Source organism: Columba livia, chromosome 15 (genome assembly GCF_036013475.1).
Source record: "Columba livia isolate bColLiv1 breed racing homer chromosome 15, bColLiv1.pat.W.v2, whole genome shotgun sequence".
NCBI lineage: Eukaryota > Metazoa > Chordata > Aves > Columbiformes > Columbidae > Columba > Columba livia.
Genome location: NC_088616.1, coordinates 7,878,063 through 7,904,600, shown reverse-complemented (window position 1 = coordinate 7,904,600; position 26,538 = coordinate 7,878,063). Strand labels below are relative to the sequence as shown.

Here is a 26,538-nt window from a genome sequence, read left to right as displayed (position 1 = left end):
TCTCCTTTATGTGGAAGTCTTGAAGTTCAGTACTAGTGGCTTTTTCCTCACTTTCTCTGAAGATTTTTGGAAATTGAGAGGAACATTTCCCTCCAAAGCTGAGTTCATAAAGAGAGGCTTAAGGAAAAATAGATACCAAAAGTGGGCTCTGCAATCACTAAAGATAACCTTCAAAGTGCTATAAAAGCAAACAGAGGCTCAGAAATTCAGATGCAAATGAAATGAAAGTCAAACCTGTAGTGTAGACAGTTGTCTCAGAGTACTTATTGTGAAACTGACAATTCAGAAAAAAATTGCAGCATGTCACACTACATGATTACCAAAAAAAGGCGGCTATCTGAAAAGAGATTACACCAGCTAGTAACAAGCTCTGTATGCCAAGTTAGCATTTTTTTTTTAATTTTGCAATTAATACTAGAGCCATTTGTCTTAACAAGTAAACTCCTGGCACTCAGGGACTTTGATTTTTTTTGAACTGCCTTGTGGTTTGTGGGCACAGCTGCATCCCAAATCATCTCATCACCTCAGCACAAAAAGACTGTGCAGCACTTCAGCTCAGGCTTCACTGTGGAGATACGGAATTACAACCGACATTCAAACTAATGGCACCATCTCAGCCAGGATCCTCAAACACATACTCCCATCTTCCTGCAAGAGCCCTAAACACCCCAGCACCATTCCATTAGTGACTTTACCCTAAATTTTTTGGCACCTAATCATGTATCTCTGGCTTTTAGGTGAAAAACCTCCAACAGCCACATTCAGAAACCTCACTTTTGAGAATCATCTAGTGACACACCCATAGTTTTACTGACTTTTTTCTTTAAAGAACACACAACCCCTACAACAACTGCTCCTAAATATTTAAAAGTCAAAGTGCAGTTGATACTTGTTGCCTAGCATTGTTCCTTTGTCAAAAAACTTGTAACACTAGAAAGAAATGTAACATGTAGGAAGCTTAGGGTTATTTGCAAAATTAAAGAAAAGGAATTTAAGAAGCAACTTTGTTTTTCATGTAATTAGTTAACGTTTGTTAAGGGAAGTCACTACAAGGAAACAAAATAATGTCTCTCCATGAATGAAGCCAAGTTTTCCCATTAGAAACTTCTTACCTGCAAGATGTTAGTGAAAAAGTCATGGTAGAACATCGGCCAGTCTTGCCGGCCAATATCCACAATGACTTTGCAGAGTTTGTTCCTGATGAAGTAAGGCAGAGTTTTATGCTGAGCTAGAAGGAGCTTGGGCAGGCAGCTGCGAATCTCCATTTTGTCTTGAGACGGGACCCCAAGCCACATCTTATTGATTAGGTTCTGGAAAAAAAACAGCTCATCTCAGACACGCTGTGCTCAAGTTAAACAGCGAGAGAATGTGGACACGTAACGCAGGGACAAAGCACCAGGCAGAGCTGTTCCATCTCCTGCCCAGCACCTGCCATGATGCACAGGCAGGGAAAAGGCTGTAGCTGTCAATTCTATCCAGGTCCCTTGCTGTCCAAGCCTGGGCAGTTATAAAACTTAAACATCTCCACCTGATGTAGCTCAACCTTCTCCGCTGTCACAGGCAGACCCGTCGATAAGGAAACAAGCAGGTATTAGCAGGTTAAACAGAAGATGTTTCCCTTTTCTTAGAGCTGTGACACAGGCTCGCTGGGCAAAGAGTTGAAATTTAAGATGCTCTAACTGCTCCACAGTCGAGGCTGAGGGGAAACCTCATCACTCTCTACAATTACCTGAAAGGGTGGTTTTGGGAACAATCCTTGTGTTTATATACACACTTTTACTGACATTCGGTCCTCAGAGAAGTTCAAGGCTGATGAAGTTGCAGACTACGACAGGATGGCTATGAGTGCGCAGAACTACAGCGCTTAACTTCAGAAATTCAAGCTCCTCAGTGGAGAGATCCTCATCTCTCAGCTGAGCTGTGGACTCATACCCCTCACCTTACACTTGGACAGTGATTTCTTTGTTCTGCTTAGTTCTGGGCACAATTATTTTTTTCAGTACTACCTTGTTCCCCCTCCCCCCGGGGAAGCAAAGGTTTATTAATCAAGCATGTTTTCATGAAAATCAGTTTAATCATTGCAGGCTACTGCTGTGTGACATCCATCCCCAGAGCAGGGAACAACTCCCACACTGTTTGTCACGATTACCCCTTCTGAGAGGATGGCACACCAGATTCAGTTTGCAGATTGAGTCCAGATTTCTCACGCAACCCGAGATAAAGTGAACAGAACATCCTAAGGGAAAGACACTGTACTGGTCACTGAGAAATTGTTGATAAAACAGAGCTGCTCACAAATACTTCTGTTTCTTTCAGTAGACACACAGATCAATATTTAGGCTTTTAACCATAATTTTGTTCTTTTATAAACAGGTGAAGAGTGGGATGCGGTCTTCTAAAAGAGACCTTACCTCTACAACTAGCACGTAAGCTTGTGGGATGTAGTTCAATAGCATCGACCACAACCATGAGACATCAGAAAAATAAAAGCAACTTTGTCTTCCCTCTTAGCATTGAAGTTTCCAGTAGCTAGTATCAGGTAATCATGCACATAGTTCTGCCCATATAAACAGTATAAAAGCAATAACACTCTTAAAAGCATTGTGCAGAAAACTCAAGCAGCCCTTGAAACTGTAGGTAATTTGTACTTAGAGATGCCAGGAAATTAATTCTTCAATTTGTGTATAAAGATTCATATTCTCCTGCTCTCAGCCTGCCATTAAGCAACCTCTCTAGTAGAGAGCAATAAAAGCATCTTTTATCACCGTACTTACTAGACTGCCATTTTAGACAAACATTTTCAAATAAAATCGATTGCCATATAAAACTGCACCAGACAAAAAATGCACTGAGCAGGCAACAGTACACATCTTACCTCAAACACAGTCAGACTGTACATCATCACATAGTCGTTCCTTGTACTTGACAGGAAATAGAGGCAGAACCTCCAGGCCCCTATCTGCTGGGCAAAGTTATTTAAAAGCTCCTCTGAAAAAAATAAAGTATTAAAAAAATCACATTAAAATTCTTAAGCTGTAAACAAATCCATAAAAACGTATACTGACAGCACAATAACACACTGAGCATGGGAGGAACCCCACGTTCAGGCAATGACTCAACCTGGAGGAGGGAAAAATAATAAAATCACACTCTAAAATATTTAAAGTGATCTATCAATAGGCTTTAATGAAAACAAAATAGGCATGTCATTTTAGAATACAGTTTTGACATAAATACTATACTCGACTAGTAGCTTAATATTATAATAAATCACATAAATATTGCATTGCAAGCATTATTATTTTTTATATAAAAGCCGAATGTTGAGATACCAGGTCACTCTGAAAGACTAGAAGTGCTTCAGATCACACGCAGGTTATAAATCACCTGTTTGAATGCAATTGCTCCATGAGCCATCGACTTTGTTGTAGGTCAGCATACCCAAAACCTCTCCAAACAGTCTGGTACAGGGTATGGCCATCTCACATCAAGTGACTACGTACCAAACGTTGCAAAGGGAAAAGCTGCAAGGGCTGGTTTACAGGCTTATCTAATTTAAGCCTTAATCAACTGGTTTATTTCCCACAACTTAAGCAGGAAAACAGAGGCTGTCGAAGGCTTCTACCTTTTCCACAGCAGGAGATCTCCACAACAGGAATAAACAAACTTGCCTGGTTGCTTAGTCTTTATTTTACCAGATTCGCAGAAGTCTTTCATGATGACCATACGTTTGGCACTGAAGTTAGAGATGGCAGAAGTTTGAGAATAAAAGCTAAGTGCCAGTTTACAGCCATTAGCCATGAATGCAAGAAGCCAACCTTGAGCACCGCTAAGATCCCGCCTGGTTCTCAAAAGGACATAAGTAATAACACCAGCCAAAATGAAACCACTGTTTATTCCTACTTGTCATTTTGCAATAACTAGGACAGACTTCTGCTTTCCCTTCTTAACGCTGAACAAATCTAAGTTCACACTCCATCTCTAGGCAGAAAGTAGAGGTTTTCCAGGACATGCAATTCCATGACGTACACACAGAGAAAAATGTAACATCCTTCTCCTACCCTAACAAACTTACTATCCTTGATAAAAACCTACATATCCTCGCTCACAGCAGTGACAGTTGCCAACATATTAATTATCTATAGAACCTGCTGTGGGATCTCCAAAACCCAAACTACATAAGCCTTCAAAGTTCAAGCAGGAGGGGCTAACATGCTGGTTCGGTATCAGATGGAGCACTTTCATCTGCTGTATTTGTTTAACAAAACCATGTCACCTCTGCCAAGGTCTGCAGGCAACAGAAAGCAAAGGGGAGCACCCTTAAGAAGTGGTATGAACTCACCTATCTCACGTTTCCGCTCATTTGTTGTGCAATTGTGGAAAAACTCCGTCATGAGACTCTCCAAAGCCCGTAGCGAGGCCTCTTCAGATGCCTGGGAATGACATTTAAAGGAAAGAGTTAAAATCAGCTTCCACTCTGACTTGCACTCAGGAGGTTGTTGTCATTTGTGTCACAGATGCACCTAAAAACCAACAAGAACACGAAGTCCAGGTGGCGGGCAAAATGATCTGGAATTTAAAGAGCTCATTGGTGCCAAGTAGCAACAAGATTTGTCCAGTACAAGTGAAGGCTTTGGACCTGAAGGACCATTTGCTCAGCTGCATTAGCTACCAAAAGCAAGATGAGAAGGCTGCTTTATTTTTTTTTCTCTCTCTAGTGTCATTTAGTAATTTTAAGGTAGCTCATCCTTGTCAAGTAATTCTCACAAAGACAGCAAATTCAAGTGAAGATGCTCTTAGATGTTTAGAGACAATAAATGCAGCGACATCATGGGGAGCACGAACTTTGAGAGGACTCCTGACACCTCTTGTTTTCTTTGCCCGGGTGCCACACTGTGCCACGCTGCCACCTGCAACACCAACAGTGCTCGGGAAGTACCGGCTCGAAAGATTAAGGGATTTCCAGCGCTTTGAAAAACAATATACAACTATTCTGCAATTGAACTCCAGAAGAAGACACAACCATCCTAAATTTAGCTGTTATTATTGGAATTCGCCAGTTATAGCTCAGTGTTCGCAAGTTCTTAAAAAAAATTTATCAGAATTAGTATACAGTTGTTGCAAGGTCACTAGAGTTTCGCAAGGCTCTGGAGTTGGGATGATTTTATTCTAGTAGGAGCTCACCACTGAGCTCAGCCTCGCAAACAGAGAGGTCCAAGCCTGGTAATGGATCGCCTTAGAAAACAGTGCTGCTCCGGTACAGACCGTGCCATTAGTCATTCCTCTAATGTTTGCAACGCATGCTATCAATAATAAATGCGTTAAGATTCAAGCCCTGACCTTCCTCAGTACAGAAACAAAGTAAGCCATTAAAGAAAACTGAAAGTTCTGCCTCTAAAGAATAAAAACAGAAACAAAAACCATGACTACTAATCTTCTGCAAAGAGATAAGCAAATGAGACAACTTGCAGAACCACTACGGGCTTCTGCCAGCTCCTGTTTCCACATCCAGCAGGGTCCCCAAGGACCAGCACAGGGCCAAGCACCAGGAGACCCCCAGACCCTCCCCAAACAACCTGGGCCTGAATCTACCCCCCAGGAGAACCGACAGCTCAACACAACAGCACGGGAACACAAACTCGGCTCTGCTCTCCACACAGCTGGAAATGGATGCTCTGTCGGACACCACACATTTTCAATTACTCAGCAAGGCACACTGAACTTCATCCTAGATTTCCCACATGCCGTCCCTTTTTTTTCAGACCCGCACAAGAAAGCAAGGACTATTTTAGCAAGACTCATTGTTAGTGGGAAATTGGCTTAAAATAACCTACAATCAAATCAAAGCCACTTTGCCAGCTTAGCCAAGATCAAGCACCCATTAACACCTCTTTAATCCATTTATACATGGTCTCTGCAAACAGTTCCTTGCACTGTAAACTTCCCCTCAAATACAGCCCTTCAGCCATGGAAGGGGCTCCTCCTGCCAGGCACCATTTCCCAGATAAAAGCAACACTGTGGACAAGAGCTTCACTTTAATAAAAAAAGTGTAGTCTTTAATGACATTAGGGTACAGCCACACTGCCATTTCTACGCATTTATTTCTGGGACATTGCACATCGTTGCAAGTTCCTCCCAACTAGATCCAGACACACACATTCAACGTTTTCATAAATCCCCGCAGTTTACTTCTCTGCTGCTCCACATGGAGTTCAGTCTCACCAGAAGTTTCTGACACCAAACCCCCACAGGGGATTTTCCAAACACTGGGCAGATCAATTTGATGTAAATTCCCCCATAAGCAGCACTGTTGTCCCATTCTGCACCTCCACCAGCCAAGTTCAAGATCACCTCAGTTCAGAGAGGTGTTGGCTCTTCACGCAGGAATGGCAGCGCTCAGTCATTTTCAGATAGTGAATTCAATCCTGCTTTAGGAAGAGCAGCTGAGATAAGTCATTTCTCCAAGATTCAAGGTTTATTTCCTACTTTTGGAAATGAATTGCAGAGCTCTCATGAATCTTGAACATCTGATATCCTCCACTGACTTAACACTGCCTTGGCACTGCGATTCTGAAGATGACAGAGCCTACTCCTAGGAACACAACCTTTTATATAAAAACACCACCATCACAATGTTCAACGTGTCAAAAGCAAAAGAGCAAACAGAGCACAACGCAAGCATTTCATGTAAAAAGCTCAGGCTGGCCAGAATCAAAGGCCAACTTGAGCAGAAAGAAACAGCGTGACCTCCAAGATTGTTTTCTTCTATTTGTCTTCTCCTGGCTGTTCCAGAAGTCTGGCCAAAGGAAGGCAGAGTAGCACAGGCTGTCTGAAGCAATCAAAACCCAGCCCAGGATGGGCTCTGGGAACAGGAGATCCACCCAACTCTTCTCCCATGTGCCATCTGATGGCCACACCAAGCGCACCTCCTTCTAGCTTTCAGTCGGACTTCAGGTGGAGAGCAGGATTCTACATTTGCTTATACCTTTAAGTGTTCCTCAAGTTAACTGTTCCTGACCATGTGGAGCTCAGCAGCCTCCCAAGCAAAGGGTAACAGGGTCATTGAGATAAAAAGGACACATGCTGTTGAAGACCTGCAGAGAAAATTTGCTGTACCTATATCCAGACACCCCAGAAAGCAGATTATCTAGTAAGGCTATAAAAAAGTAGAGCTGTTTGTAGGACCTGCAGCTGTAATATTTCCAGCTGCACCTCAGTATTATTGCTCATGTTAATATGCAGCTTGCTTTCTACTGGGGCTCAGTGTTTATTCTGAATTTTAAAAGAGAACTGGAAAGTATCACCAGGGTCTGCAAAGAGAAATGCCAACAAATCCTGGTACTGAGCAGCGACTCACGGACGTTAACGGCTGCCTCAGTCCTGCACAGTCGGGACAAGATCACGCGCCATGGGCATTCAGAGCCAGCAGCACTCGCTTCACTTTGTCTGGTCTGAAATTCAGCCATTCGGGTCACATGCAAATTTCATTTTTAAAGGTTTTCAAGGAAAGTCATGAAGTCTGGACCATCATTAGCAGAATTTAACTACAGAGTTTGTGTGAGGGCTGGCAGTTACAAAATATTCAACTATTGAACCAGAAGAACTTCCCACTTATTTTCACAAGCTGCAAAATCTGACCTTCCCATGCCCAATGTCTAAGGCTACTCAGGACTGGGATCAAACTGCCAGGAAATGCTGTTTGCTCTCTTCTGTCAGACATTTAAGGAAAAAACACTCAATTCTACTAATCCCATTTGCACAGCAGGTCATGGGAGAAAAAGCTCCATGAAAACCTTTCCAATTCACTAAAAGCAGCCAAGGTACAATTTGACATGCCACCACCATCCACACTAGCTCCACTCCTTCTGATTGCCCAAATGCTCCCGTTGAGCTCGGACCTGCAGGGAGGATCTCAGCTGCTGCTCCAGCAGTTCCTCCAGCCACAGGTGAAATCCTCAGTCACAGCTTGGGCAGGTGAATGAGTCAGTGATGAACAGAAGTAAGCAAGAGGTCTAAATGATTGTGCAAACAGCTACAGATTCCTGTGTGCCAGTAGGACACCCACACCTCGACCTAGAAATTCTTTCCAAGAGGGCATCTCCAGGAGATGAGTTATAGGTGATTCTCCCCAAAACTGGAGCTGTGCCGGGTCCGCACCATGTGGACTGGGTGCCGGGTCTGTCCCAAGTCTGCTGCTCCTGCAGTTGTCCTGTCTGATGAGCATGACTTGATGTGGATCAGGGTGGGAGAGCCACTATCAATCTATGCCATTTTTGCCTTATTAAGTTTGCTAAAGGTGTTTGAGTAACAGTTATCAAACTAGAGGCATATAGCTGCTTACTCATACCATTTATCTATGGACTCCAACCTTTAATAGCAGTTTCGTATGACCAGAGCAATGACAGATTCACAGCTGAGACTACAGCTTCCTGTTTTGACAGAAATTGAGATTTGCTACCAAGAACTCACAAACTCAAAGACATTACTCTCCATCCACCCAAGTATCAAAAAGAGGCTCTACAAAAACAGCTGACTTCACGGCTATCATTCAATTACATTTTAAGATGTATAAGTGATTAACTGATTCCTGTTAATTGAGGAAAAATACTAATAGCTGCTAACTTACTATATTTTAAGCTGTTCAAACTGCAGTTCACTGCTCCTCAATAAGGCTCTAGAGAAGCAAAATCTTTGTACCTTGCTGCTTAAACCAGGATTCCATAACAAGTTCAGTTTAGCCTGTAGCCTATGACTAAAGCATTTGGGTAGGATGAGTTACTCATTCAACTCTGGCAAATAATAGAGGAATGATTTTTGGATTGCAATTTAGACATTGTACGTATACTTTAATAGAATATACAACACTAATTTTAGTTTGCATTAAACCGAAGACACCACCCCCTCCCCTTAAAACACTACCTGATCATTCTCGGATATATGAAAGTGCTTTATAAAGCTATTTCCATTTTCTCCAGAAGTGCTTTCATTTAGAGTTCCCTTCCTATCTTTTTACTTCATTTTACATTCTCTAAAGCAATTGTTTCTTTTAGAGAAAAGCTTTTCTCTAATGCTATGCCATAAAGACACAAGCTGTTAACCTTTTAATGTTTGCTATTAACAGCTTGGTCCGAGTATCGATCATACAAACGATGCTCTAAATATGGCAACTCAGGCTGATGACAACTGTGAAAGGCAAGTTATGCCTGTTGATTTTTTTTCTAATATGTTCGGAAATGGATATCACTGCAAGACAAAATTAAGGTAATCCCTCTACAAAGCCTTTTTTAGTAAGATGTTAATCGAAGCTGCAACGTTTCCAATGCGACTTCAAGCATCCTTCAAGCAGCGCTGGAACACCTTCCTCTGGTGTGGAAGGATGGATTTTATACCACACAAGCTGAACCTTAAAAACACCTCCTTCAGCGGCAGGTAGGAAAAGCACTTGCACTGCTGAACCGCAGAAGCCCTCGCTGCAGTTCTAAAGCCTCCTACAACGTCTCTTCTCTTTAAATAAAGAGTATAGGATCTCTTACTGTTAGGGAACTTTTATTTACCACCCCTCTGCAACCCATCGTGTTTCTAATTCAGACCCTCACCCTTGTTCCATCCTGCCTTCAATACCTGAAGCACTTTTTACACTATCTCACACCTACCAGCCCCTGAAGTGCCCTACACCATTTATTGATAGCAAACATAGGTACTTCTCCAGCTTCCTCATTTTTTTGAGCCTGCTTCTACACTCCCTTCCTACCCACTATGTCTCCTACCATCACCGGTGCAAGGCAAACAGCTGGGCACAATTCAGCCTCCTCCTGATTATCGAGGTTTGGATCTTACCACATTTTACCCAGTTCTGCTACGATGAGTATCAGCTACATCTACCAGCTTGTGCTCGCAATGGGCCACTTTTCCAGCAGAGCAGGGACTGCAGGACAACACACAACGTGAAACCCCGTTGTCTGCAGTGCTCCCAGCAGGAATTGCTATAATGTCACCAACAAGCCAGTGCACAGGATTAAGAAAACAAAAATCATGCACGCAGCACAATGACAGCTGCTGGTATAAACCAACGCACCATCACCCTGCCTTTGCTAAATCACACTCTTCCACCTCAGAGCTTTCTGCTTCCAATTGTGCATTGTTACTTAATAGTGCAGGTATACACATCCAAACTCAAACCACTACACTTCAGCTGTTGAACTTTCTTCCTTCTGTTGTTTTTAACCTTTTTTTTTAGTATTGTAGATCACTTTTAAAGGAATTCAATCAAGCCTAATTTAATAATAGACATACCTGACATGCATATGTACTAAGGTAGTAATTTACTCATTTAAGAATGACACCAGGGTGTCTTTCAGAGCCCCTCCCTGCCCAAGCCCTAACATAACATGATAATGAACACATAAATTAGTAATGACGCTCTCAGAAAGATGGTGGCTCATTTCAAGCCTACTTTTGTGGGTCATCAAAAGCCTTTCCTCTTGTAGTCATCAGCAAAGCACAGATATTATCACCACTCCAGTGAACCCCTGGAGCAGCCTCGGGTCACTCAATGCAGTAAAGTTCATGAAAGAACTGAAGCACAGTTATTATTTTTAGCAACAAAAGCAGAATTATGAAGTATTTTTAAAAGAGTTGTACGACATCACACACATCTCCTAGAAAGCATGAATGCACATGACGGAGAGGCAGAGCTGTGCAGCTCAAAGGCAGCGTTACTTCCTACATTTAATCATTTCCAACTAATAATAAAAGAAGTCTGGGGTTTCACTCTTATTCCCAGGGTCTCCTTACCAGTATAACTCACGCAAAGGTCTTAAACCAGGAGACAGCACACAGACCCTGCAGCATATGTGCTCCCTGGCAGCGCACTGCTGATGCTATCAAGACGTGGCTCTGTCTTTATTCTCAGTTTCCGCGCTGCATTTCAGAGATGTTTTTGTGGTTTAATGAACCGAAGCTAGAGTCGGCTTCACTCTGTGCTTTGAGAACAGCTCAGGCTCCTGGTGCCATTTCAAGACATCTCCTGGCCGCACAACACAACCCGTCATCTGGGTCATTTGTTTCATGGGCCATAACTTTGGCAGCTCGCTAATGAGATGCAGATTTTTGCAAACTCATTTCTGTTATACCACGATTTAAGAAAAAAACCATCTACTATAAACGTAATGAATTACTGCTCTACCTCGAGGCTACTGGCAGAGCAATGAAGGCACTACGCTGCTCTCCACCTCCCTGCTGTGGCGGAGCTGACGTCCAGAGCTGCTCCAGGCCGCTCTGCCTGCGCAGCTCATCGCTTCGGAAACCCCAGCCTGCACTTCAGGAATCAATGTATTTTATTGAAACATCTGCTAAGGACTGAAAATGGCCACAGGCTGAACACTACTGCACAGAACAGGCTATGGAGAGCCGGCAGTGATAACCTGATTTCTTGAACAGGATAAAGAGATCACGTTACCTGTAAACACGGCCCACTACACAAGTAATCAGGCACCTTTCTGAATACCTAAGGGATCTTATTTCTTAAATCTTGTACAGGCAGGTTCAGTTAACCAGGCTTCAGGTTTTAAGGCTGAACTTTGACTAACAGGCTCAAGTGTCGGAGTCTGATTCTTTCTAAACCGATAACTCTTAATCGACACAATCAAGTCCAGCAGCCAGCCTGTCCTCCACCAAGCATTTCACATCTGCTTTACCGTTTACAAAAGGTGTTCATTACATAGAAACACAGTAAGCATAGAGCATTAAAATTCAACACCCAGAAATTCTCCTAGAAACCCACCAAAGAAATAAAATAATCATAGCAATCTGGCATAAGCAAAACATGATTTAGACAGCACTCTTACAAGCCAGGCTTTCACCAAGGATGAGCACGAGAGCAATTTATATGCCCCCATCACCCGGGGAAGACAGAGGGTCGCATGGCAATGACTTGCCAATTGATTTATTGTGGTTTAGCTGCTGGAAAAGACTTAGCAACACATTATTTCCCCAAACAAGTACTTGCTAAAATGATGACATACAGATAAGATGTGTAGAAGCATCCAAAGCGGAGTCCTCAAAATTGGTACTTTGCATCATCCGACTGCATGTGGCCATAGCAAAGGGCTCCCAGGTGGGTACAGGTGGCATCAAAATAACTTCTGGACTTATTACTTAATTTGACAATCCAGCTACAGTCATTAGACTTTCTCAGGAGACACTCGGTTGAGATAGTTCTCAGCTGCTGTTCACCACTTTTTAAGCCACCACCAAATTTTCAGTCTGGGTGTTATCAGAAAAAAAAGTCACAAAGTCCTAGTACCGTCTTCAGATGGACACCGCACAAGGTTGATCAAATGCCAACAGTGGCTGGCTGGGCACGTGCCACCAACCAGATGCAAAACGCCACAAGGTGACTGTTTCTCTCGCAGAGTACAGAGTAACATAAACTCTTCCAGTGAAGTCTAGAAATCTACATCTCAGTGTTTGGGTCTGTCCCCTCACCTCACCTGCCACACGGCAGAGGGAGATCCCGTCCTTTTCCCTAAGGCGACGCTCATGCAGGAGCTCTGGGACCACAGGCACAGGGTACAAATCGCTTCCCTTTTCTTTGCATAAGCAAATCGAGGCTTGCACAAACCGGACCACAAGGCTGGACCAAATAAACACATGCAACATTCATTTTGAGATAACACTTCCCCTGCCATTTTAGGTGAAATAACTTGACTTCTAAAGAGGCAGGTGGGAAATAAATCCCAAGACTACTATTTTGGACACAAATATGTTAAGGCAGGAGGGTACATGTGGTGGAATAAAAAAACTCATATGTTAAGGTCCAGAACAGTAAATAGATGAGCAACTGTGTGTAAAATGAACATACAAAAGGTACAAAGCATGGCTTTTTTAGTTGAAAGCAGCTTTAAAAAGAATATAAAGTTTTAACCAAGTCTTCCTACACAGAACACTATTCTTGCTCTCACAGATGGATGTTTGGCACTTAAAAATGCTAAAAAGCTCAGTCCTCACCATTCCATCAAACGCAGCAGCTCCCTGCACCAGAGAGCAGACTAGAAAAAAAGATGCATAAGTGACAGGAGGCATAAACCCAGCGTGCTTGCATATCAGCACTAAGCCATCCAAGATGCATTAACAGATTTTTAAAAACACTTCTCAAATACTTTACTGTCTGCAAAGCCAAAAATGAGCCTTTATTTATCTCAGCCTCCAGACAACTCACAATAATACCCGGACAAACGCTCCGAATTGCAGTTGTTTGCAATCCTAACTTAGGAGTCTGTGAAATAATGCACATATGCAGAGCTTGAAATGGAAAGCACTAGGACAAGCAAAAAAAGAAAGCGAATGTAAGAAGAAAACAATTATTCAGCATAATTCTTAAAGTGGCACTTCTACTCAGATGCAGCTCCATCTGCAGAAAAGCAAAGGCTGCTGAGGTTTGACACATTCCAGCCTCTTATTTTCCAGGTCGTTCCTCAACATTTCCTCCTGCCAGGATTAAGCCCATTACCTTGGAGAACAACTCTCCCAACACCAGATGTGACATCAATGCAAGGTTTACGGCAATCTCAGGAGAAGGATTATACCTTGCCCAATATATTACTCAAGACAGAGTTGATTTTCAAGGAGGGATGATTACAATATACAAAAGGACAATATTTTGTAAGATCCCCACTCCCTGTCAAAGAGAAGAAAAAAAGACTGTTGTATTTAAAGTTTAATTCCTGGCAAAAGCATTAAAACTTGTGTTGGGCACTTAGGAGTGTATAATGAATGTATAACGGATGACACTTACATAGGAATAACTCTGCATGACTTTTTTTTTTTTAATTTTAAATGTTTCTGAAGGACAGAACATGCAGGAAGAACATCCAGTGCACTTAAAGCAAAACAAGATGTTGGTATCTGCAATGCTTCTGCACTTTGGGGTATTTCACAACAGTAGTTGTGTTCTCACCCTTGCCTCTCCTGCAGCCCTGGGGTACCATCGAGTGCTGCCACCGGGGAAGGCCAAGGGCTGTTTCTTCTGGGACCAGGGGCCTCTGATGGGCCCACACAGGACACACAACTGGGCTTTGGCCAGCACTACCCACTTCATCAAGCAGCAACAGGAAACACAAAAAAGAAGTTGAAACTTCACAGCAAGCTGCTGCAGAGCACCTTTTCCCCCATCACAAAACCAGCTCTTCTGGTCTCCTGGGTTGCTGGCGGGGTCAGAGGAGCGGCCAGTGCAGCCTTCAGCATCAGATGGGGATGGGGCAGAAACAGCCTCACTCCTCAGCAGTACCTCACACTTGCCCATCAGAGATTATGGGCTATGGATTGCACCATCCACCTATTTTTTTTTTTTACTTTCTTCACATTTGCAAAAAGGTAGCCAAGGAATTGTAGAAAATTCCATTTTCTCCCTATAAGCAAAGGAACTGGGCAATGGTAAGAAGGGGGAACGACAAATCCAACCACTACAGAGTAGCTCTCTCTACTGTCTCCCTTGCAGACTTTGATTTTAAACACACTGTTCTTCAACCACAGGAAATCAACCATTTGGACAAACTTCAGTGGAAGCAACTGCCCTCAGTGCCAAGGAAAAGGACTAGTTGTACAGTAACGCAGAAGAGATCTGTTCTGCTTTTACCCATTGAAGCAGGAGAGAATCAACCAAGCACAACACAGGCTTTTTCAGAAAAAAAAATATCATCTCTTGTAAGGAATAAAAAAAGACCCAAGACACACCACAGCCTTTCCTCTCCAAGGCTGCATCTCCTGCATTCAATGCTGACTTTGGCACCCTGACAAGCCAGTATACGAAACAGATGAGTACGCTCCCTTCTCAAAAGAGGGAACCAAAAGAATCGCAAAAATCCCTCTTGGGAAGAAATTCGTGCTGCAATTAAAGCTGTAATAAAATATTAAATCAAACTGCTAAAAATACACACAGAGATTTGAAGACCAAGCCACAAACTTGGAGATGCTGACACAAATAAAAGATAATTTGGTGCACGAAATGCAAAATGCTGGAAATGGTAAAAGAAATGTAATTCTGCGCATGATCCCCACAGGTGAGGGATCAGGGAAGATTAAGAGCAAAAAAAATGTAAGGAATTTGTGATGTTGCTAATAGAGCCTGAAATGCTTCAAGTGAAGTAAAAGCTCCCTATTCTGATTGTAAATAGAAAACAGAAGCATGGATCAAGAAAGGAATAAAAGGTGGGGGAAGGTAAGATTGCAAAAAAAGTTGCTTCACTGCAGAAACACCATTTGTAAACTGCAGGCGCTCCTGAGCCTGCGCTTGGAGAAGCTGCAGCCATCCCCACCTTCCAGAGGCTCTCACCAGGGGACCCGCTCCCTTTCTCATGAAAAAGAAACCCCCAGGGCTGCCTGATGAGTGAAGCAACTTGACCATCATCAGCAGTACAGGAAAGAGTCAATTGCTTTTCCTCTACCAAACCGCTAAAATTTACTCTTTTGTTGGAACAACCAGACCCTCATGAGAGAACAGGCATGTGCTACACACTTTACCTCCATAAATGCTATTCTAAGCATTTTATTTTGACAAAACAAAGCTGGCAAACTATTTTTTTTCTCTGAAATTAGAAGACTGCCACGTTATCACCTGGGATGCAGAGAAGGCCAAGGCAGCAGTGACTCAAATACAAATGTAGTCACTAACAGAAAATATCTCTTGACTGACAAACAATAATGATTTGGGAGGATTTTAGGACACATTATTCTACCAGACAGATATCAACTTATACATGTAAAAGCTACATTATTTTTTTTCACTTTCCATGTACTAACACTTGTTAAAGAAATATAATAATGCTAACAGCAGCTCCTTCTCCCTGATCTAACTGGCAGTACCTAAGAACATGCATTAAAATAACCAAACAAAACACGAATTCCTTGGAGCTCTCAGGTATCCAACACTGAGCGATGTCACAGTGCTGAACCCCACTGCGTGAGCTTAGTAGTACATGCCAGATGCAATGCTTTTCTACAAAAATAATCACAATAACCAACACTGGCCTATCGATGGATTGCCATGATCATCACCTAGCAGAAAGCAGTTTTTCAAGCTAGTCTAGTGAACCTTGAGGCTCAACAATTTTGCCTTTAGTCTGACTGGAGACAGTGCAGCCTGCATTTAGCTGCCGAGGTCTTTGAAATATGGCACAGGTATTGTCACTATTCTAGATCCTGAAAGGTACTATCTATAACCATTTGCTAAATTAGCTATTTTCTTCAGAGAAAAAGCTTTCATTCTGGGCGAAGCACCCTGAACAGTCACGCTGGAGACCAGTTTTCCTGCTACAAACTCAGTTCCAATTCCCCTTTCTTCTAACCCCGCCAGAAAGGACGCGCAGGCTCAGCCGTCACCGGGGCCGTCCCAGGCAGCCAGCACTGCCGAGGCTGTCGCAGCAGGCAGGGCTGCACAACTGGTAAACATGTGAAACACCGGCATTAAGTCTCACCTCTTGTTCCACAATTTAAAAAAGGGGGGATAATAAAGGGGCACAGAAAACTACGTGACTCGAAGGCCAAAAACGGAAGCCAAACGTCAGAGCCGAGGCTAGAACTTTGAAGTTCCTATTCTCTTGTTTCTCTACTCAGTAGAGTGAGTCAGAATGGTTTGTAAAAGGGTTTACTTTTATTTTTAAACTACATCCTTTAAGGGGATATACAGAAAGCCGACAGACCTTCAGACCACTGCACCACAGCAGTTTAGTTTTGATGCTGCACATCAGCTGGCAGCGTTGGAACAGGCGCTGCCTGGTGGAGGGGACAATCCGCTCCAGCCCCCTCCTCATCTCAAAAATCAGGCTGAGGCCACCCCACCATGCGTGAGCGCTGCCTGTCCTGCCTGCCTGCTGCAGCAAGGCAGCGTGCTCAGCTTCACCACCTTCCGCTCCATCTTTTGCTACGGCCAGACACCCCCACGGGGCACCTGCTCCAGGAGCAGGCAGCAGCAGCCCAAAGGTGATTTATGCATCTCTAGCATGACAGGGCAGCCAGGCACGGGGTTTCTGTGAAAGCAAGAAGCTGCTGCCTCCTGCCATGACAATGTCCCCAGCCACCTCCACAGGGGATGTCAGGAGAGCTCCCACAACATGGGACAGGCTCACAGACCTGATCCAGCCTCAGTGCCACCAGTTCAGCTCTGCTGACATACATAATAAATGTGAGCTATTTTGGTAAATCAGCAGCAAGCTCCTTGGTAACCAAGAGTGCCAGAATAACATACGGCTCACCAGAAATACCTGGTGCAATCTAGATATACTTCATTCCTTAGCAAATGAAGACTTAAACCATCGTCAGGTCTCCAAAGGAAGCTTTAAGCATACGAAAATAACAGCATTTACTGCTATAAAAAAATTCAAAGGTGACAATAGGGGCTATAAAATAAAAATCAGAATGCTGCTGTGGAAAACTTAGAAAGATTCAAGCTACACACGCCCACTGCCTGCTTCCATTTTTGCAAGCTGTATTTGCATCAGGCAGAACAGGGACAGAAGCTTCTTTGGATGTGCTGCTCCTGCTGTTGTCTGCTTCCCACTTTCCTACAGGTTTATGGGGCCTAATGATAACCCGAAAGAAGAGTGACTTGTTTTGTATGTTTGAGAAGCCTGTTTGCAGTTCTCTAACTGAAGGGTTGACTTCACCTTTAAATCTACTCCCTAACAAATCTCCTGGAAGAAGTCTCTCTTCCTAAGCTGTTCTTGTAGTTGCTGGGAGGACACAAATCCCAGATAACTGAAGAATAAATTTGCTCGGAAGTAATCACCTGACTTCCAGCCTCACATGGGAGTTCCAACCGCACTTGCCAGGTGACTGATAAGGCTCAGGAGATTGTAGCTGTCAGCGCTCAGTTTCAGAGGTGGTTCATCTTTGATAGAGGAAGCATAAAAAAGGTGAAAGAACAAGTGATGCGACAAACGCATAGCTTGTTTGGATGCAAACACAAATGCACTCAAGGACTAGTTTCACCAACAATATTTATTTTGAAGCTGTTCACTTAAATCACCTAGAAGGATGCCAGAAGTCCATGAGGAAACTGTATTAATACTTTCTGCTCTATTAAAGAAAAGCTTGAGGAGTGCCACCTGAGTGCACAAGTTGGAGCTAGTTACTACGTGTTTAGAGGTTTACTTGACTCCACAGAAATCAGCTTGAGAAGCCTGTATTTTACAATACTCTATTTTCTCTACAAAAATATCACATCATCAACACTTACGCATCTTTTTCACAGAAAGCCACAAACTAGGTGCTGTACTAGAACTATTTAGTAGACGCGCAATGTGCATTAGTCTGACATGCCACAAGCATCTAATAACCACCACACATTGTACGATGACCAGAAAGCTCAATGCAGCCGGTCTGCTCTTTACAAATGCCTCAGAAAGCAAAAGAATGATTCGAGCTTCCTGTAAAACTAAATACATTTTTAATGGTGGCATAAGATTTTTAAGCCACCAGTGGCATCTAAGCACACCGAACCGGCACCAGTTCTACAGCACGTGCAGTTTCTGAGAACACTACACATCACTGCTTCCCCTCCTGCCTTGATGGGTGCTCTGACTTTACAGTTTGTTGTCCTCAATATTCCTTCTCACTTACTCCACATCTAACTCATTACTGTTCCCATTACTTACTCCCATATCAACCCAATTTGACTTCAAGTAATAAAAGCTCCTTCCACAAGCCGGTATTTTTGACAGCAGAGTTTAATTATGTTTTATTTGTTCCCAGTATGGCTTACAGCACCTCATCTTCACACTTTTCCAACTATTTCCAGGAAGGAGGGTACACTAGCAGCAGAACACACCGCTCTGTAAGCTCCAAGGAAACTGGAACATAAGGAAAATCTTGCACAGCAGTCACATGATGAGTTACAACAGTAAATTCTGCAGTGTAACCCAATGACTGCTTCAGAACTTCCAAAGCCAGTACTCAGCTTGTAGCTGAACCAAATATTGGATGGTCAAGGAATAAAAGAAAACTAGGTGTAATTCAGGAGGCTAAATGTACATATCTGTATGAAGGCAAGGGAAAAACTAAGAAGTCTTTGTGCCACCTGCAATTATGAGTGCACAACCTGAAGCACAAAACTCTGTAACCTCTTGCCTCATGCAGAGCTACAGCTTGTTATATACAACTAATCCACTAAATTCACAGAACTTCACCACAGTATTTGTTAATCTTCATGAAAAAAGGTATTCATTACAAAGAATCCAGCCCAAGAATATCACCCTTTGTTGTAGCTTTGGCCAAAGCTAAACTCAGGAACACCGGTGACATTTGGCAGAATCTGTCCCTGACAGGCAGGCGCATCCCTCCAACTGATTAAGGCGCATGCAGACCCAGCAGTACCAGGTTGCTACGTGTATTTACTGAGGAGATCATGTCCCACCCTAGCAGACACCACAAGGAGTTGCAAAGCCTCTCGAAGGGACCAACGAAATTCAACTTAAACAGGCTACAGGTAGCAAGGTTTCAATAAACTACCAACAGACGGTACCAGGAACACAGCAAACAGTACGCAGATGCGATTATTTCTGCTCTTGGTTGAAGAACCTAACAACTGCAAACCAAGATCCCAACTTCCCAAAGGGGTGAAAGGCCTGAGCCTACGTTATTTAAGACCGCTTAAGCTAGAAAGTGGTTGAAAACTATATCAGTAACCACTGCCTTTGCCCAGTGGGACCCTCTGGGTGAGACAGGACAGGAGGCAGTTTTCCATGAGAAGATCCAGGGCTGCCAAACACATCTCTACTTACTGACCAGCTGGAAAGCACATGTTTGTGGCTTCCCTTTGTCAACCCAGTAAACTTGGGGATATAAGGTTTTCCTGCAGGTAAAACACAGGAAAAATAAGAAGAGCAGTTGTTATTAGCACACCACTGCCAGTGCTTGATATGGCAACAGTGAGCAATGTCACGATCCCCTGAAACCACATTTCCACCTACCAGCCCCGCAAGCCTGGCTCTGTGTGCACCCAACGGAATGCAGATGTCTTCTCTCACTTCTTATCAAGAAAAAAAGATTGTGCAAATCAAAGCACGCTGTATGTCAGCTCTGTATCTCTCGATAGGTTTGCACACAGCTGCAACCCCCACTGCTGGAAGGCAGCCGGAGACCACTATCTACAGCAGAATTAAATAACGCTCTGCACGGAAAGGAATCCAGGCCATTTCTGCAGCTTATCCAAGGCTAAACTGGAGGCGAACAGGCCAAGTCCACGGCTGGCACTGGAGAAAATCTGCAGTTCTCAACACTCTCTGGCACAGACGCTCCCATGAAGAATTTCTGCTTTCACGGCTCTTTGAGATTTGTTACCACGGCGGCTCCGGGGGCGAAGGCCGCCCCGAGCACCCGCAGGCCCCTCGGGTCCGGCCCGCACGCTGCCCGGGCACCTCCCCGCAGCAGGCCCGGGTGGCCCGGTCCCCGTGCCGGGGGCAGCCCCAAGGGCCGGCAGGCCCGGGCCAGGCCGCAGGCCCCGCCGGAGCGCAGCGGAATCCCCCAGCCCCCCCGCTCCCCGCCCGCACTCACCATGGCTGCCGGCGGCTCCGCGGGGCGGCTCTAGGCAGGGCGCCGCGCTCCGCTCATGTCATGGCCGGCCGCGGCGGGGCCTCCCCGCCCATGCACCGGCGAAACCTCCGCCAGCCGCAGAGCCCCGGGCACCGCAGGTGGCCCTCCGCCCGGAGAGCCGCCGCTGCTGCCGCCGCCGCCTCCCAGCCAGCGGGCCTCCGCCGGCCGGCGAGGACCGGGAGTCCCGGGGCGCTAAGAAGTGCTGCCGGAGGGCTGGCCCGCGCGGCGCTCGCCGGCGGGAGGGGAACGCGGCCCGGTGCGGCGGCTGTCGGTGCGGCCGCTGACTACGCCAGGCACATCCTACCGCGCACCGGGGAGGTGGCTCTGCCAGCCCCGCCCCGCCCTGCCCTCCCGCCGGAAGCGGTCGCCGGGCCCGCGCAGCCAATCGGGGCCGAGGCGGCCGTGTCGGCGCATGCGCAGTTTGCCGCGGCACGCCGCCGGCAGCCATCTTGGAGTATGGCGCGGTGCCTCGCGGTGCGGGGTGGGGCAGGGAGGGAAGGTGCACGCCCGGAGGTGCGCGGCGCCCCGCCCCGGCACAGCTGCGCATGCGGGAGACGCGCTTCCCGCCCGGCAGGAAGCGACAGTCTGGGAGGGGTCTGTGCCCACCCTTTGCCCTCGTGTGTCTGGGGATGGAGCCCTGAGGGGCGGGGCTACTTCTGGCCACGCCCTCCCTCGGGCGGGGCCTGGGCGCGCCCCGTGCCAGGCTCAGGCGGGGCAGCGTTGCCTGGCAACGCGGTGGGGCAGCCGCGTGCCCGGCCTGGGTCGTGCCCCCTCCCCCGACCCTCAGGTGCGGCTGTGCCGCCTCCCGGCTCCTCCAGAGCTACAGCCGTACAGGGACACTGTCTGTGTTCACTGCCGTTGTGCCCGTGTAACTAATTAAATAGTTAATATTAAGTGGCGAGAGAGATGAGGGAACCCCCAACCAGCAGCGATAACAAAGCTACATGGCACATAAACCCGTTCCTAAGCTCCTATTCCCATCCCCCAGTTTTAACTCGAGCTGGGCCTGTCTGTGGCCCTCAGTTTTCCAATGTCTGCCGTGGCCTGGAGAGATCCAGAAGAGTGGGTAAACCTAAAAAATAGGAAATTCAGTCTCTAGCCGCTGCCTGACAAAATCAGGGAGCTGGGGCCAACTGGTGCCCCAAAGCAGTCAAGTTAATGCAGATCAAAATACTTCTTAGAGTTCCCAAATTATCCTGTGGCATTCACTGTTACAAGCAATCGCTGAAACTGGTGGCTTTAATAGGCTTTAGGGGGGACAATATACATATGAGGATATTGCAAATGCTTGCAGTTACATTAGAGGATTAAACAAAACCAGAGAGGGAGGAAAATAAACCCTCCACAGGGTGTAACACACCACGAGGCTCAACAAGAAGATTATTATCGAGCAGTCCCGTGTCTTTTCCATGGCAGATTTTCCTCCGCTTCCACGTTTTGAACAGAGCGCTGACCCCGCGGATCCCCATCCAATCACCCCCATCAGCCTTTACCCGCGGGTGGAAATGCTGTTCCTGGGCCACCCAGGCTGATAAAAACTCGCCAAGAAGGAGACGAGCAGCTCGCAGCCGAGCAGACAGCGCCTGGGCGCGTGGGAGGTGCATCTGTTTGCTGCCACGTGCTGACAAATTACTGTATGCACCCCCAGGCAGAGCACTGTCTCCAAAACCTACCTCTCCAATACCCCCAAAACCCTCCGACGTCTTCAAAACCTCTCCAACATCTCCAAAATGTCTCCAACATCTCCAAAACCTCTTCAATATGTCCAAAACCCCTCTGACACCTCCAAAACTCATCTAACACCTCCAAAACTCCTCTAACACCTCCAAATCCCTCCAGCATCTCCAAAACCACTCCAACACCTTCAAAACTCCAGGCCAAGCTGCGCTATGTGCTGTGCCCGCCAGTACATTTAATGGAGGCTGGAACTGCCTTGAGACACCGCTTCAGCGATGGTTACATCAAGATATTGCAGCTGCGCTGGCAGAGGGCAGGTTACCATGGTGATCATTAAAAGGATAATCTTATTATCGCCGTTTGTTATTCCGACGGGGTTGTTTGTTGACACGTGCTCCAAGGTGCACATTGCCAGCCGGGGAAAAACAGCTGCCGGACACGGATCTGCTGAGCCATGCACCTCTTGCCTCCCCAGCCGTGGAGAGCTGCTTCTCCTGCCGCCAAAGCTTTTTGGGGTGGGCTTTTTTTATTTGGCTCCAGATCCCTGGGCTGGGGTGGGAGGGATCCGATGTGCTGCAGGCATAAGGCAACGTGGTGAGGACCAAAAGAAAGAAGAGGAACCTTCCACCAAACTGTGGGATCCTTACAGGGAGATTTTCTTCTCTATTCCTGTTTCCTCTACAAAATCCAAGGGGTCACAAGATCTTTTAGCACAGGATTTGGGGCTGAAAGTGAATGCTGAGCTTTTCAAGCCTTCGTCCCTGCTTTGGGAAGGGAAATACTAAGGAGCTGAACAGCTGTGTTGAGACACCAAGGGAACAGGATTTGTGAAAATCATTCTTTACTGCATGGTTTATCCCTCAGTTTTTATTGTAAACATGCACAGAAATGTGTCCGCTGGAATGTGTTTTGAAGCCCTTTTATCAAAGCCGCCTGCACAGCCCCAGCCTTGATTCCAGCCCGCTCAATCACACGTTGAAATATTTACTGCATTTAGTTGCTTTATTCCAGTTTTGCAGAGTTGGGGTTTTGCCTCCAGGGTTAGTCTGAGCCTAATGCCAACCCAGCAGCTGGCAACGCTTCACATCCAGCCATGTATCTGTTTCCATCTCCTTTTATTGTTCCTACCACAAATTGAGCTGTAACTCATTCCGAATGCAATGCATCTTACTACCTTGCCACCTAATGTAAAGTAATTTGATGAAAATAGTTTAACCGTATTTTATAAGTACAACCAAGCAACTTTGAAATGTGAAGGAAAGTTTTGTGCAGCAAACCCCAACCAGTCCCTGTGTCTCACAAGTGGCTTGGCAATAAGTTTGCTTATTTAGCAAGCTATAAAAAATACAGCAAATAAAGGCCTGGAGTACAAATACCTGTGGAAAGTACAGATATGCATAATTAATTTAAAAAAACAACCACAGCCCACTGCTCCAGGGAAGAAGTGATCCCAAGACACCCCTCCCCATGATGAGTGTCCTTCCTTCTCTGCTGCCATCACTCGGTCCTGGCCAGGGTGGCTGTGGTGGGCAAGGGTCTTCTGTGGCCACCACAGCCCCTGGCCAGTTGCTCCTGCCTCTGCTCCACACCCCTTGGGATCTATCTAGGGCTATTTGGGCTCTCAGGTGCTGGGTTTTTTGCTGATTATATTACAGGGAATGGCTTCCCAATTCCCACTGAAGGGCAGCTGCTTTAGGCTGGGACAAAGCAAGCCCTTGGAGCCAGGGTCTGAGACATGACAGGAGGTCCCTAAAGAGGCAGACATGGGGGGAGTGCAGGCAAGACCATGCTTCAGACAGGTCTTGCAGGTCTGGTGTTTCATGTGCATTTGAAAGGGGGGCCTGGAAATTCATCCTGGTGTCCAAATCGCCCTTTCCAGCAGCCTCAGACCTGAGGAGCAGGGTGTGAGAGGGGCAGCAAGGGTAGCTCATCCTCTCTGATTCTGCTTCTGTTACAGGCAAAGGAGAAAGTACTTTGGGGCTGTTGCTTTTTTTAAACCTACACAAAGTTCAGAGTCTGTCCCTGACTTCTTAGACATCAAAGACCCACCAGGCAAAGCGACAAAATGTCCCAACATGCCATTCTGCACCTCTCCCTGTTCCGAGGCTCCCACGATTTTGAGAGGGGCCAGCAGAGATGCAGGGGGCAGTGGAGGAGAACAGCACAGCTCAGGCTCCCATGAGCAAGGTCCCCACCTTGAGCTCATGTGGGGCACCCACCAGGAGCCGCATGGATTTGTGACTGTCTGCTCGGTCCCACCAGGAGGCAGCTAATGGGTTTTTATGGAGCTGGGTACAGCGAGATGGGAACAAGGTCCCATCAGCCAGGCACCACGGTGGACCAGCAAGGTCTCCCCTTCTTCCAGGAAGCGTGAGGTGGAGGGAGCTGTGAAGCCAGAAGCCATTAGGGGCTCCCCGGGGCTGGGCACACTCTTTCCTTCTGTGGGAGAGCAGCCCTTCTTCTCTGGATTTCTGCTCCTCTACACTTGGCCCATTAGCTGAGGCATTAAATTTTAACATTTTTTGTTGCTCTTTGCAGTGTGTTCTTGGTGAGTGGGTGCCTGGGTGGGTGCCAGGTCCATGGTGCTGTACCCAGGGGGCCTGGGGGGCCATGGGAGTCTGGCTGTGGCAGGGGTACCCGCCTGCACCCCACGGGCTGGAGAGGGGCTCCTCTGGTGCCAGAAACCTGCGGAATGCTGATGCTCAGGGACCAGCACGGCAGCAGCATCCCTGCAAACACACTGCACAGCCCCATTGTCTTGGGCAGATGTCCCCACCAGCTCCCCGCATAGGCAGGGGGTGACAAGACGGTGCCGCTCCCACATCAGCCCAGCCCGCAAGGCCAGCCAGGTGAGCATGCGAGGAAGAGCCCCCTGCTCTGAATCACGAAGCTCCTGCTGCTCCAGGCCTGGGGCAACATGCTCTCACCCATCATGGCTGTGCACACACGTGTTCCCTGCGCTCAGCCATGTGTGGGCATGTACACCAAGCACACCCATGCACATGCATACACGCTGAGCAGAGCCATGCACATGTGCACTTGTACATCAACTCCAGCCAGGCCCGTGTAAACACACCCATAACCATGGCCAGAGAGCACAGCCAGCCAGGCATCCTCCCCACACACCCCCGGGATGCATCCACCCTGTCCCAGCCAGCCAAGGCACTGGAGGCTGGTCCACTGGGGGCAGGTCTGAGGACCTGGCTGTAGGGCAGGGGTCTCTGCTGCGCCCTGGGCCTCATCCTGGATTGGGTCCAGTGTGGGCGGCTGAGCCCCACCAGAGTTACAAAGCGCAGGGACCTCGCAGCCTCACAGGTAGAACTATGTAGCCCAGCACATGTCTAGATCATGTAAAAAGGTGATGGAAATAAGTTTGGGATAAACCACCCTCAAGGTTGGGTCCCCTGTCAGCTGTGCAGTGAAGACAGGACCCTCGAGCAGTATGGCTGGGAGTTTTCTGGCCAAGAGAAATTAAAAAGCCATCGATTTTTGCCATTAGAGGGGGTGTGGCTGGAGCAGATGCACTGCAAGCAGAGCCACACACTGAATAATTCACAACGAGAAATGACAAAGCCTGTGGCCAGCCTGGGGAAGCCTTTCTGTGTCCTCCTGCTGCCACCTCCCAAGGACATGGCCTTTGCTTTTGTCCCAGGGTGCTGGGTGCTGCCTGGGGCGAGGGACTGTCACCACTCTTGGTCTCAGGGACCTGGGGACCCCCTGCTGGTCCCTGACCTGTTCCCAGCAGATATGGAACAGTGAGACTGCAGAGCTGCTTGGTGAGGGCATGTGGCCACATGGGTGAGGGGGGTCTCCTGACCCAGCACGCTGTCCCTGGGGTGGCCCAGCTCATTCCCTGGGGAGCAGCCAGAGATCACTGGCACAGTTGCCCTGGCTTGACCCGATGGCACAGAGCCACCCCTTGTGGGGCAGGGCCACCTCTTGTGGGACAAAACCACTTATTGGGGGGCAAAAACACCTACTGTGGGGAAGAGACACCACTTGTGGGGCAGGGATACCCCTCACAGAGCACCATGATGCTCCTGCCATGCCCAGGCAGGACTGTAACGCTGAGCCCTGCCATGCTGTGCCTTGCCATGCCCCACCATGCCTGGCCATGTAGTGGGGAGCAGACCCCTGAAATGGCTCCCAGACCAACTTCTCCATCACCGTTGTGGCTCAGGGCACCCACAGGCACCCAGGCTGAGACAAATCCCCTCCCCAGTTGTGCCATGTGCCCTATGCCAAGGGCTGGAGGGGACAGAGCTGGGGGAAGG

General features: G+C 46.7%; 1 protein-coding gene across 8 annotated transcripts in view; it reads right to left on the bottom strand.

Annotated features, from left to right (window-relative positions):
* XPO6 (exportin 6) overlaps positions 1-20,921 on the bottom strand; it is a 51,132-nt gene extending 30,211 nt beyond the window's left edge. For 5 of the 8 annotated variants that reach the window (XM_065030927.1, XM_065030926.1, XM_065030928.1 and 2 more), the window contains exons 1-4: positions 20,549-20,920; positions 4,343-4,433; positions 2,876-2,988; positions 1,113-1,310 (exon numbers count right to left, since the gene is read on the bottom strand). In XM_065030927.1, the coding sequence (XP_064886999.1) occupies positions 1,113-1,310; positions 2,876-2,988; positions 4,343-4,433; positions 20,549-20,551 (405 nt within the window). In that variant the 5' untranslated portion in view covers positions 20,552-20,920. Of the gene's footprint in view, positions 1-1,112; positions 1,311-2,875; positions 2,989-4,342; positions 4,434-20,548 lie in introns of all 8 variants that reach the window. The other 3 variants (XM_065030924.1, XM_065030925.1, XM_065030930.1) reach the window with 1 other exon arrangement.
* Between the last annotated feature and the right edge of the window lie 5,617 nt (positions 20,922-26,538).